Raw genomic sequence first — 12678 nt, forward strand, 5'->3', positions numbered from 1 at the left:
ATCTAGAGCTGCACCGATTTTCTTTTTTCATATGCTACCACAGGAGAAGGGCCACATCTACACAATATGGGGGGCAGCCCTGACCATAAGTAATGATCCAAGTTCAATTATACAATGAATATGGATGATTCACCATTCAAAAATTTAGCTCTGCTTCTGGGACAAGATATCCATAGCCAGAAACCAAATTAAAGAAAGCATATATGGCAATTACTGATCCCCTAGAACTCTCTGCCTATGCAGCCTCTGCAGCTTGGGATTGGCTGGGAGTGCTCCATGCTCCTCCCTTGCAAGGGGAGAAATGCCATTGCCCTAGAAATCAGTTGAATTTTAGAAAAATGTTCATGCTGCTAGCTGGTAAGTATTGGAACTTTAAAAATCCAGTATTCGGGGGGAGGGTGCTTTGTAATTCCCAAGCATCTTGGATTTGCGTTACTGTTTCAGAAAACCAAGGTCATGATTCAAAACAGCGATTTCCAGTGTATATTCTCAGCTTGGGAATTTTGTTACGTTCAGCCCTATTTGATATGGTACATCAGGAGAATAAATCAGCCCTTCAGCTCCCTGCCAGAGACACTCTCATGAGAACCAATGTGACAACATATATCTTGAATTAAAGATTTCCCTATCAAAATAATATTGAACATTAATCTGGCATTTTCAGTAATAATTTGTTCTACAAATATTATACTGAAGGTCATGACTTTTGTTGACCATGTTGGGACTCCCAGATGCATCTTGTGAACATCTTAAAAAAGTGGACATTTTCAGTATTTATCAGGCTATTTCTTCCAGTTCACAAGATGCATTTGGACTGGCAAGCTTTCCATGTAAATGTCAGCACAGCACTGCAAAGCTTAACAACTGTAAAGTGAGCTGTTCGGCTGTAAAAGGGATCCAACCACATTATTTGGTTTCATGTAACTGAATTGCAAAAGGCCTCCAAACACAATATGGAAAGTAGTATGAACAATGATGACCCACCCACACAAGAGCGTCCATCTCCAGAGAAGCCAGGCTGGCATGTGCAGATGTATGAAGAACCACCAGTGTATATGCAGCGGGCACGTTGAGGGATATCACAAGTGTGTGTGCCTGTCACACAATGATTCACGACACGTTCAATAGCTGTTAAATTAGAAAGACATGTACTAATATTAAAAGATTTAATCTTATATTCTTTCTTTAACATTTTGGTCAAAGGGAAATTTGAGACAACATTTAAAAAGAATCAGTCAGAAACTTTTTCACTCTGTGTCTTCAGTGCCTCCCCTCCACCCATGGCTCACCATGTTCTCTTCTCTATGCTGCTTTCCATCCGCTAACAACCACTGATCTTTTGATTGAAACTTTCTTTCTCTGCTTCTGTCCATTGAGTGGACCAGGTTACATCTGCACTGCCTGTTTGTTTGATCTGACTTAACAGCAATTCTCTTCCTTGCAGCAGAGTGCTCACCATGATACTCCAACAGCTGCTGCTGCTTGTGGCAACTAGTAGGAAAAGCAATTTTACTTGAATTTAGGTGGGAATCAGCTGCCAATAATGATACTTGCTGTTCCCTTTTCTGGCACATGCGGCAAGCGAAAGGGACCCTCACAGGGGAGGGGAATAGTGAGGAATAGTGGCCTAAAGTAGGCATTTTTTTCAGGATACACTTATTACAATCTTACGCTCTTGTTACTGCTGAAAGAACAAATTGTTTCAAGACCCAAGAAATACTTCAAGACCCAAGAAACACTTCAATATATAAATACAGCTTTGTAAGACCCCTCCCTCCATTCTTGCCTGCATAAGTGTTACAATACCAGCGTTCAGGTATCCAGATGGGACTGATTGATTTCCTAAGCAGCAAGAGACCTGAGCTCTGATGGCTTTGGATTTCTTCAATACAAATAGTTACGTACAAAAAAGTTATACAATAAGCTTCCAAAAAACCCCACTCATATTTCCAATTATTAACTTGTATAACCTTAGCTAAAGAATAAGCTAACCAATTATGTTTATGAAAAGTAAAGTAAAAAAATTCAAGAAATGTCCAACTAAAGTCTTACGCTCGAATTCCCTCCAAACAGATATTGAAACAACTATGGTCTACGAAGAGAAAAATTTAATATACTTATCCAGTAGATCCTATGCAATTATTATTTATTTTATTTACAGGATTTTTATTCCACCTTTCTGTCCTCACAGGGCCATCAAGATGGCTAACAAATTAAAACGTACAAATTAAAATCTCATCTTAAAAGCCATTGAAACTAACACATAAATACATCATTAAAACAATTTAAGAACAGAACTTTATATATATACATATACAAAAGATAAAAACAGCAGTTAAAACACTGGGGAGGAAGGCGCAACCACTGATGGAATGCTAAGAGAAGCAGAAAAATCTTTGCCCGCTGGCAGAAGATAGCAACAGAAGGGGACAGACGAATCTCCCTGGGGACAGAGCTCCAGAGTTTTGGTGCCACTACTGAGAAGGCCCTCTCTCAGACACACACCTAATCTTGGAAGTTGGGGGTACCCCAAACAGATTCAAAAGATAATAGCTAGTCCTTCAGGTATGTTGGTCCCAAACCATATAGGGCTTTAAAAGTGAGCATTAGCACCTTGAATTGTGCCTAGAAACAGACTGGGCATGCACCAGTACCCAAAAGTTCCCTGCCCAGGAAAAGTCACAGCTGGCTCACTAGTCAATGCTAGTAAAAGGCACGCCTGGCCACAGCTGCCATCTGCTTATCCAGTGGTAGGCCTAGGTCCATAAAGCACCCTCCAACTGTAGGCCTGTCCCTCCAAGGGGAGTGCAACCTCATCCAGAATGAGTGGCACCTTAAATCCAGGCTCAGACCTTCCACTCACCAGCAGCACTTCTGTCTTGTCAAGATTTACCTTCAGTTTATTGGCTCCCATCCACTATGTAAAGTTTCCAGAGGCCCTCTCATACTCTATTACAGAGATGTTCAGATTCCCTGTACTAAGAAGGTTTATGCCAACTACAAATCTCTCCCCTTTCCAGATTTTTAGCAAATTCCAACAGAAGCCTTCATTACTGCTGTTTAGATAGCAAGAATGATTCTAATTGATTAAACAAAATAGCTAGCTATTCCTAAATCTCGCAGAACTGATTCTTTTCCAAGGGAAGGGTGTAATACTTGTTCCTAGCTCAGAAAGGAAAACAAAACCTATGGTATTGAAACATCAGTCTTTTATATAAAAAACAAACTGCATTTAAATTAGAACTCTCCATTCCAAAGAACTTATTTACTTTATTGTTTTTACAAATTCTGTTAAAGGTCAGTGATATACACCAGGAACTTGCTATTAAATAACTATTAATAGTAATTTTTTTAGTATTTTTTCTGGGTTTTTGAATAGCCCCTCCTTTTCTTTTTGCTAACTTGAGCCAGATGCATATTTTGAATGGTAAGTCCGAAAGTACAAAGGTCACAATGGGTAGCTCAAGCACATGGGGTGTGTTCAACAATAATTCTTTATGAAACCTAAGCATTTCCTTCATTAAATTAAGAACAGACTTAACATTCTTGATATTCATCAAGAAAGCATTAAAATAAAAAAAAACCTTAATTACTGTTTTCAGCCTTATTGTTTATTGAAATAAGTGAATTAAACCACTACTTTGATAGTTTCTTTAGAGAATCCTATTATCCCAAACATAATTTAAAAAGTCTGGAAAATAAACTCACCCACACATGTTCGTCCATCATCTGAAAACTGATAACCTTCCAAACATTCACATCTGAAAGTTCCTGGATAATTATTACAGTTTGCATTGCTGCCACACACTGTTGGCTGCTCCAGGCATTCATTTATATCTACACAGTGAAACAATGTTATTTCAGCAGGGTTGCTTATGCAGCTGTTAAAGATAGGAATGATATTTATTTATTTAGAACATTTCTATGCTGCCTTTCCACCCAAACAGGGTCGCTGAGGCAGCAAACAACAAAACATTTCAAAATTAAACAGCATTTAAAATAATATATATAGAGAATAAACAATTCCGTGAAAACATATAAGCAGACACAATAAGCAGAAGGGCCAATAGCAATCACTGAGGATACAGCAATCAAAACAGAAACCTCTTCACTCACTGTTGGGAAACAATGATAGAGGAAGACAGACAAATCTCCCAGGGGAGGATAGTTTTGTATGACAGAAGATGATCCCAAACCACACAGGACTTTAAAAGTCAATACCAGTACCTTGAATTGTGCATGGAAGCAAACTGAGAGCCAGTGTATATGGAAGGAGTGATATGTTCTGGGCAACCCATCCAACCAACATTCTTGCCACAGCTTTCTGAACCAATTGTAGCTTCCAGGCAATCTTCAAGGGCAGCCCCATATAGAGCACATTGCAGTAATGTAATCTAGATGTTACTAGGCCACACTTCTTAGTAGCAAGTTCTTTCCAGCCCAGGAGGGGTCACGGCTGTCTCACCAACTAAAGCTGCTGAAAGGCACCCCTGGCACTGCCGCTACCTGTTTATTCAACAGGAGTCCTAGGTCCATCAGCACTTGTTCCTTTAGGGGGATTGTGAACCCATCCAGAACAGGAGACATCCCAATTCCTGGGTTAAGCCTTCCTACCACCATTAACACCTCCATTTTTCAGTATTGTTTCAGTTTGTTAGCCCTCATCTATTCCAAAACCACCTCCAGGCACCTGTTCGTGGTTTCTACAGCCTCTCTGGGATCTGCTGGGCTTTTCTTCAGTGGGAACGTGGTGGAACAGAGTTCTGGCACCTCTTGAAAATGATCACATGGCACGGAGGGCAATCTAAACTCCCCTCTGTCTGGAGATCAGGGGCGGGGCCACCGGCCATGTGACCATTTTCACCGAGGGTGATTTAAACTTTAAAAAACTCCCCCCTTGTTCCAGCTGACGCAAAGTGATGTCATTGTGCAGTCCTGAGTTCCACCACTAAGTTCCACCACCTTTTTTTCCATCCAAAATTTTGGCATCCAAAATTACACAGCCTTTGCACACAAGGGGTATATTCCAGCCTTTGACCAGTCTTCTCCTCTATTGCTCTCTCTACTCTCCTTTAAGATTCTAAGAAACTCATTCTAGCAACCATCAGGACACATTTTACTTGGTTCTTTATCAATCAACATGCATATGCAATGAAGAAGAAAAAAAACAACTTATGTAAGACATGGAAGATACTGTTTCTAGGGTCAGATTTTAGTTTCCAAAATACAGGTCAACGCCTTGTTCAGATTAATCACTAAATAAGAGCTGCTTCACACATGGTGATTTTCCTACAGAAATTTTATTCTGCATAAGAAATTGTGCATACCCATCAAGTTACTAGTTGCCAGACAGCTTTCTCCATTCATTATTATTCCAGATAGTGGGGAAGTGGGAATTTGAGATGCTGGCATGGAAGAAGAGGAGAGAAAGAGAGCAATGCAAAGAACTGGGGTGGCCATTAGAGAGGGCTGGCTTGCGACCCACTTTCAGAGGCTTCACAACTCACTTCTGGGTCGTGACCCACAGGCTGGAAATGACTGCACTAAGGCATATGGGATAAAGAACACAACTTTGCCATCATTTTGATACTGGTTCATTTGTATCTTGCATTATTCCAAGGAGCTCAGAACAGCATTTCTGATTCATGGGAATCCTACGAGCAATGGGGAAAGAGGTACAGTTCCTTACTAGTCTTTTTTCTCCCTCAGAATTGCAAAAGTAGATTTGAAAACAAAAGCTTGAAAAATCCATCCCTCCAGTCATTGTTGCACTTAAACTCACAGCTGCCCAAAACTGCTTTTAGTTTAGTAAGAAATCTGAATAAGATACATGTGATTCTGCATCTCATCTTGTATTTTCTGTAAGAGTAATTTATTCTAGAGTTACCTGGTATGTTTCATGATAGAACAGAGATGGGATCCAAGATCTGCCATATCCAAACCAATACCTTGCCCACACAGTGCTTTGTTGGTATGTGCTGGATAGAAGAGATTTAATCTGAGCCACAACTCACAACAAGATCACACTCTACAGCTGCCGCGTGGAGGCTATTTTAAATCACTCCACAAAAAAAGCTGTTACCATATGGTAAGCTGTTCATTGGTATGGCTTATTCAACTCAGCTGGGGCAATTCTGTACACACCAAAGCAAACTATGCATTCCATACGTTTGTAGAGGTGCAGAGGAAATCTCAGAATATGAATGTTTTAAATTTATAGTATAGATATGCAATATGTTCTGATTAAAGGCAAAATGAATAACTTACTATGTCTCTGGGGGAACAGCTAGCCTGTGTGTACTGTCTGGATATACAAGTTCAAAAGAGTGGCATTAGATAGTGTGGAAGGATTATTTAATCAGAAAACTACTGAGAAGTAGCTTCTTAGGAATGATGAAACAAAGGCTAGGGGAATAGGTATTCTCCGCACCAGAGAAAATGCAAAAGTTCCACAAATCAGTGTTTGGGGGTGTGAGCATACAAAATAAGATATCCTAGAGTCTATGCCTATTTCATTCACTTGTGATACTGTAAATGCATATGTATTTGATATGCTGCATTCAACCTTTCATAATTTTAAAGGAAAAACAGTAGTATTTCAAACATATTGCTGCCTTAACTAAACATGCATTTATGTTTTGAAAAGAGTTGTTTACAGATTATTTTAATTGATCGCTTCACCATTTTATTATCAAAGGTAAGAGAGAACAGCGTTAATGCAGCTTCATCATGTGGCTTCTCTCCTGATGCAGCATTCATGTACTGTCATCCATTTAATGTTTGCTTTCTGTTAAGCAATGTATAAGGGAAAAACAGAATGTCAGAAAATGAGAACTGCCATGGTATATTTTAGTTATTCCACCGCAAAGGCAATACTAAAGAGCTGATTCTATAGAAGTCAACATTTTTTCTACAGAAAGATATTTTCATACCATAACATACACGGCCGTCTCCTTGGAAGCCCACTGAACATTCACAGCTGAACTGACTGCCTGTACCTGGACGACAGACTGCATTGGTGTCACAGCCATGGGAGCCCGTGTAGCAAGGATTGCGGTTTGTATCAGTTGAATCGCCTGTCAAGAGGCCACAGAAAATATTAAAATAAGACTGTATTAAATGATCTCACTATTTCTGCTGAGAGATCCAGTGTGCCCTCCAACAATCACAAAAAATATTGTTTTAAAACTACATTTGTCTCTGCTAGAACTGACATAGAGGCTATGGAAATTATGCATGATAAAGGAGTGGCCTCTAAGCAGCTAATAGGGAATGCTTAAAATGCTAAAAATTCTACTGTTATATTTTTAAAGAAGTTTGTACCTCTCACAGGTGTGAAGATGAAATGACAAAGCATGTATTCCTAAGGATAAATAATTAGCCATCCCAAACTATTGTAACTTGTTAGAAAAACAAACCCAATGATTTCTTTCAATTGATGACATAATATTTGACAGATATCACATATCTCAGAAGGCATGACCGTTGACTAATGCATTGTGCCCACTATGAATATGCAACATCAGCTGTATTCATGTCTGTGCTCTCTCATGCAACCAGGGCTCATTTGGAGCCGGAACGCACCGGAACGGCATTCTGGAAGGTCTCAAAAGAGGTCACGTGGGTTTTGGCCCCGCCCACGTGATTCCTTTTTCTCCGAGTGCAAGCCGAGCCGTGCTGGGCTGCAAAGCAAGGCAAGCTGTTTGCATTCATTCTACTCTGCTCCTTACTTTCATTTGTGACGGGGGTGGCGGGGGGAGAAAATTAGTAAATGCCAAGTGGTGCTGGGCTGCAAAGCAAGGCAAGCTGCTTGCATTCATTCTACTCTGCTCCGTACTTTCATTTGTGACGGAGGCGGGGGGGGGGATAAAATTAGTAAATGCCAAGTGGTGCTGGGCTGCAAAGCAAGGCAAGCTGCTTGCATTCATTCAGCTCTGCTCTTTTACTTTCATTGTGAGGGGGGGCGGAAAGGGGCCTGGGGGGGTGGATGTTGCCTTCTGACACACTTCCAGTGATGCCAGGGGGTGTGGCATACGCTAATGAGTTATGCTAATGAGTTATGCTAATGAGTTCCTGCAGTTCTTTTTATAGGAAATGACCCCTGCATGCAACTCAAAATTCTATAAACAGGATACTAACCAATTTGAAAACAATATAAATGAAATTAAACCAGAATAATGACACTGAACATACCATTGACAGGACCAATTGAATTGCTCATGGCATATCGCAAAATTTGTTCATCTCTGTTATACAAGACAAAGACACTATCCACTGATAACTGCTGCGTGGCCGAAACAGAATGATGAGAATCATCATAAATGCATTCATCAAATGTGATTGTCTGTCGCCATTGGTAAGGAATTGTGTGAGTTGGTGAGACCCCATCTCTTTCTGGTTCTGTCACAATGTACTCTCTAGTAGATGATGATGTGATAACTGAAACAAAAAAAAAAGAACCTCATTAATATGAAAAAAACTAAGAACAATACAAAGGGAACTCATTCAGTGTTCTGCAGTTACATATAAATGAGAGTATTAAAATATTACAGACAAATAATTTGACAGGTTACTATATTGTTTTAAATAAGGACAGTCATGGGACAACTTAAGCTATTTTTACAATAGCAGTTATTTAATGTTGATCATTGAAACCATAGATAAACCAAAGATCTGGTCAAGTTTATCGGATCTTATAAGCTAACTTTTTATTTTAAGAACATAGGCTTAGCTACATAGTGTAGATCACTTTGGCACATGCAGACATAACAACCACCACCACCACCACAACAACAGTGCTCAAATACTGCCCTTCTGGACAGATTAGTACCATCCTCAGAGCAGTGAACAAAGTCAGTGTTATTATTATCCCCACGATACAGTTGAGGAGCTGGGGCTGAGAGGAGTGGCTTACCCAAGGCCACCTGCATAGTTCATGGCAGTAGTGGGAGTTAAACTAGCAGACTGCTGATTCACAGTCTAGCCACTTAACCACTATGCTACAGCAGCTCTCAAACGTAAGTTGAATAACAAGTAAGAGCAGCAATTTGAATTTTAAAAGGAATCACCCCAACGGAATTTTTCTCATAAACAGATGAACCTTCTTTCTTCCATGGAATTTATGAATGACAAACCCATAGTCCCTGTAGGGATCTTGGTTCATACAGTTATACGTAAGTTCTTCTTGTGGCATTGTATGTTCCATCCACCTGATCAAATTTGTTAGAAGGCAATCACTTAGAAGTCCAGGAAGGTCAAAGCATTCACACTTGGTACTAAAATCAGAGTTATCTGAGAACAACTTGATATGGTAATTAATGAAAGAAAAAGTCACATGGAAGCATCTCTGGTAACAGAGCTTTCTTGTAATGTACCTCCATGCTGACAGATTTTAATTTCAATATGATATAAGGAAATCTACTTTTTCTTGAAAAGCATGTATGAGGGTGGTCGGGTGCAGATGGCCCAAAGGGAAGCTGACCAAAGATTTCTGGTTATGTGTGAGAGGGGAGGGGTTTGTTCCTCACCCACATCTTCCTCCTCTCCATCAGAGGGAACAATTATCCCTTCCTCCATTCTGCAGAGGCTCCTGGTGAGTAGGGAAGGGGGTTGAGACTCATCCTGCCCCCCTCCCCCAGTTGGGTTGTCTTGTTTATTCTCCTCACTTACTCTCTTGGCAGCCGCTAGATGAGAAATATGAATGGCCTCAAGGTCATCCTCCTCAGCTCTGCGTTTGTAGGAGTTTAAATAGCGACTCACAGCCCCTGTAATCTCCAACACACACACCCCAGTTCTATTCTCTGCAAGCTTTCTGACCTCCTCTGTTGTTTGGGGTAGAGACCCTCTGATGCCTTCTGTGGTCAAAGGCTCTCACAGGTAGTCTGGCCCTGGACCTGGCTAGGCCACTGTCAAGTCATATGGGCATGGACCCACTCATCAGCTAGCTGGGCAGCAGCTGTGTTTTCAGGGTTGCAAGCAGGCACTTTGTATGGCTCCCAGTGGGCCGTCAAAGCTTAGCTAACAGGCCAGCTGAGCAGTGGTTGTGGGTCTAGGTGCCCTGCCTAGCTCCGGAACTTGGCAAGAATAGGTTACCAAGTAACCTATTCTATTTCTATGTCTAGAATAGGTTACCAAGTAACCTATTCTATTTTCTATTATAAATGATCATACCCTTGGTGAATAAAGAATATGGATGAGAACCAATTATTTGATGAAAAGCTGATAAAAGGGTGGGTTTAGATGAAATGTAAAAACCATAGTTTAATTAAGCTGATAATGGTTACTGCATTGTCCAAATGCAGCCTCTGGCTTCATATAGTTAATAGAAGACATAGTGTCACATTGGGCGGAGAGATTCATCGAGAGTTCAATGTGTTATATACACTTGTCCCAGGTTAAGAAAGCATGTTCAGAGAGGTAAGGAGAGTTCATAAACCTACAGTAGTTTTAACTTACCAGAACTAGAAGAATGATAGAGTTCCGTATAGGGTTCTATGTGGACAGAAGAACCAAATGGGATCTCAGGCACTCTGCCTTCAAGTTCTGTGCTGATAGTGAGATGTCCATGTTCATCAATTCCACTGAACTTCTGTTTGATGATCAGCTTGTCATTACTGTTGAGGAATGTAACTTCAGCTTGTCTTGTAAACTCACCACCTGAGAATCAGGATTAATCAAACCATTTCTTCTGTACATATTTTAAAAAATAGGCTTCTCTCAGCTAAAGCATTTATAATTAGCTTCTGCTTCCCCAAACTAAAGAGTGTCTCAAACTGCTTCCTGAAACTGAAGACTATTAGATATTATAATAAATAAAATAGATTTTTCCTATTTAAATAGAATATTGCATATAACCCAAGGAGGCTTATTTCTGGTACTGCAGAACTCTTAATCAATGGTCACTGTTTAAATGTTATATGGTTATTGCCTTTTGACAGCCCTTGTAATGTGTATCTTTAATTTTCTTTTAAATGTAAACTTTTGTTCCCTTTTCCCTTCTTTACCCCCTATTTGTTTTGAAAAAAATAAAAAATATTTCCAAAAAAAGTAGTAGTCACTGTAACTGTAGCTTAACCCAACTCCTTTCTCTTACATCAGGAGTGCTGTGGAGTTAGTCTGCTAGGACAGACTAATGATTTTAAAATGGACTCTCCATTTACTGTTAATGTAAATGGACAAGAACATTAGAGTCTCATTACAAAACCGAAAAATTTAAACCACTGCATTCTTTTTAAAACTGATTTTATTTTGTATCTAAAAGTGTCAGAATAGTTCAGTTTGGGTCATCATTAACCATACAAAGCAGAACTCTCTTTAATACTATATATATATAAATGTTCTGTTTGGTGTAGAGATACCAGTTTAAAAGGTCCACCTATCACCCTAATGGGGGGATTTCCTTGTGAGTCAAGGTAATTAGCATTAAAGGAGATGCAGCAAGAGGGGGTAACTAGGACTCTACAGCTATGTATACCAGGATTATTCCCTTAGAGAACTCTCAAATAAGCAGGCTGATGTTCTGCTGGAAAAGTTTCTTTGTTAACAGAGGAATAAAATGAAACACACAGAAAACATACACAGCAAAAACATAGAGCTAACTAACAAAACAGAGAGGAGATGAGAAAGCAGTTTCAGGGGAAAGGTGAGAAGGAAGAGGAGGTCCACTGAGGAGAAGCAAAACGACCAGTGTTTCACAGAGAGACAAAGCTCAAATGGAGTTGCGGTGCATGAGTAGGTACCAAGACACACACGCACAAACACACACACGCACACACACACTGAACACATAGCTGTACAGCCCAGTTATAGGGCAAAACCTATCCTGGAGCAAAATTGATGTCTCTGCCCCCCAAAACAATGGCTTAATGGCTAGTCTGGAGGTATGACAGGTATGGGAAGGGTCTGATATTGCTATCTGAGATGGTCTAATGGTAAAAATAATTACTTAATGACCTGATAAGTATCAGACAGGAAGGCTATCAGATGTGCTGAACAGCCTGATTATGTAAGTGGGAGAGGAAAGGTGGAGGAAAGTGTTGATGAGACTAGGCGGGGAGGTGTCTCACAGGAAGCCTCATTATCCCTGCTGTTCTCCGGGGCATGAGGGCTGTCAGTCAGTAATTTTCCCTATGATTCTTGGCTTGGTAACTTTCCAGTCTCCAGGCCAGCTGGCATCCTCTGTGACTGGGGCCAGGCAGTGTCTAGGACTTATAACAAGGGGCTTATATTTCATATCCAAAGCAAAGGGAGAAGATTACACTTCCACAATAGTTAAGTACACACCAATACAAGGAAGTGTGCCAACACAGCTATTATTATTATTGCAGCACAAGTAAATTATACAATCAATATAATCAATATAAACACAACACAACACATAAACACATAATTCCGACAACTTAAATTAAAGAAGTTTTTTGGCAACACTACTTCGGTCTCTTTATGCGCTGGTCTTAAAAGCAGGTCCACTTTCACACCCCCAGTACTAGATACTCAATTAGAAACATTTGAAAAATTGGTTCTCCAAGAAGTAACACTGATGGAGAGCCAGCCAAAAAAAGTAAGGTATAATTTAACTAAATCTGAATGGGCGGCTTTACAGTCCCTACAAAAGGATGAGGGAATCATCATCAAACCGGCAGACAAAGGGGGAGGGATTGTACTAATGGACAGGGATGA

At 40.1% G+C, this 12678-nt stretch overlaps 1 protein-coding gene across 1 annotated transcript in view; it reads right to left on the reverse strand.

Annotated features, from left to right (window-relative positions):
- The window catches only part of NID1 (nidogen 1), a 94837-nt gene that overhangs the window by 55268 nt on the left and 26891 nt on the right, over positions 1–12678 (reverse strand). Inside the window, exons 7-11 of the mRNA XM_054975120.1 lie at positions 10456–10656; positions 8194–8439; positions 6933–7076; positions 3709–3837; positions 985–1128 (exon numbers count right to left, since the gene is read on the reverse strand). Coding sequence (XP_054831095.1) covers positions 985–1128; positions 3709–3837; positions 6933–7076; positions 8194–8439; positions 10456–10656 — 864 coding nt within the window. The remainder of the gene's footprint in view (positions 1–984; positions 1129–3708; positions 3838–6932; positions 7077–8193; positions 8440–10455; positions 10657–12678) is intronic.

Source organism: Eublepharis macularius, chromosome 1 (genome assembly GCF_028583425.1).
Source record: "Eublepharis macularius isolate TG4126 chromosome 1, MPM_Emac_v1.0, whole genome shotgun sequence".
Classification (NCBI taxonomy): Eukaryota; Metazoa; Chordata; class Lepidosauria; order Squamata; family Eublepharidae; genus Eublepharis; species Eublepharis macularius.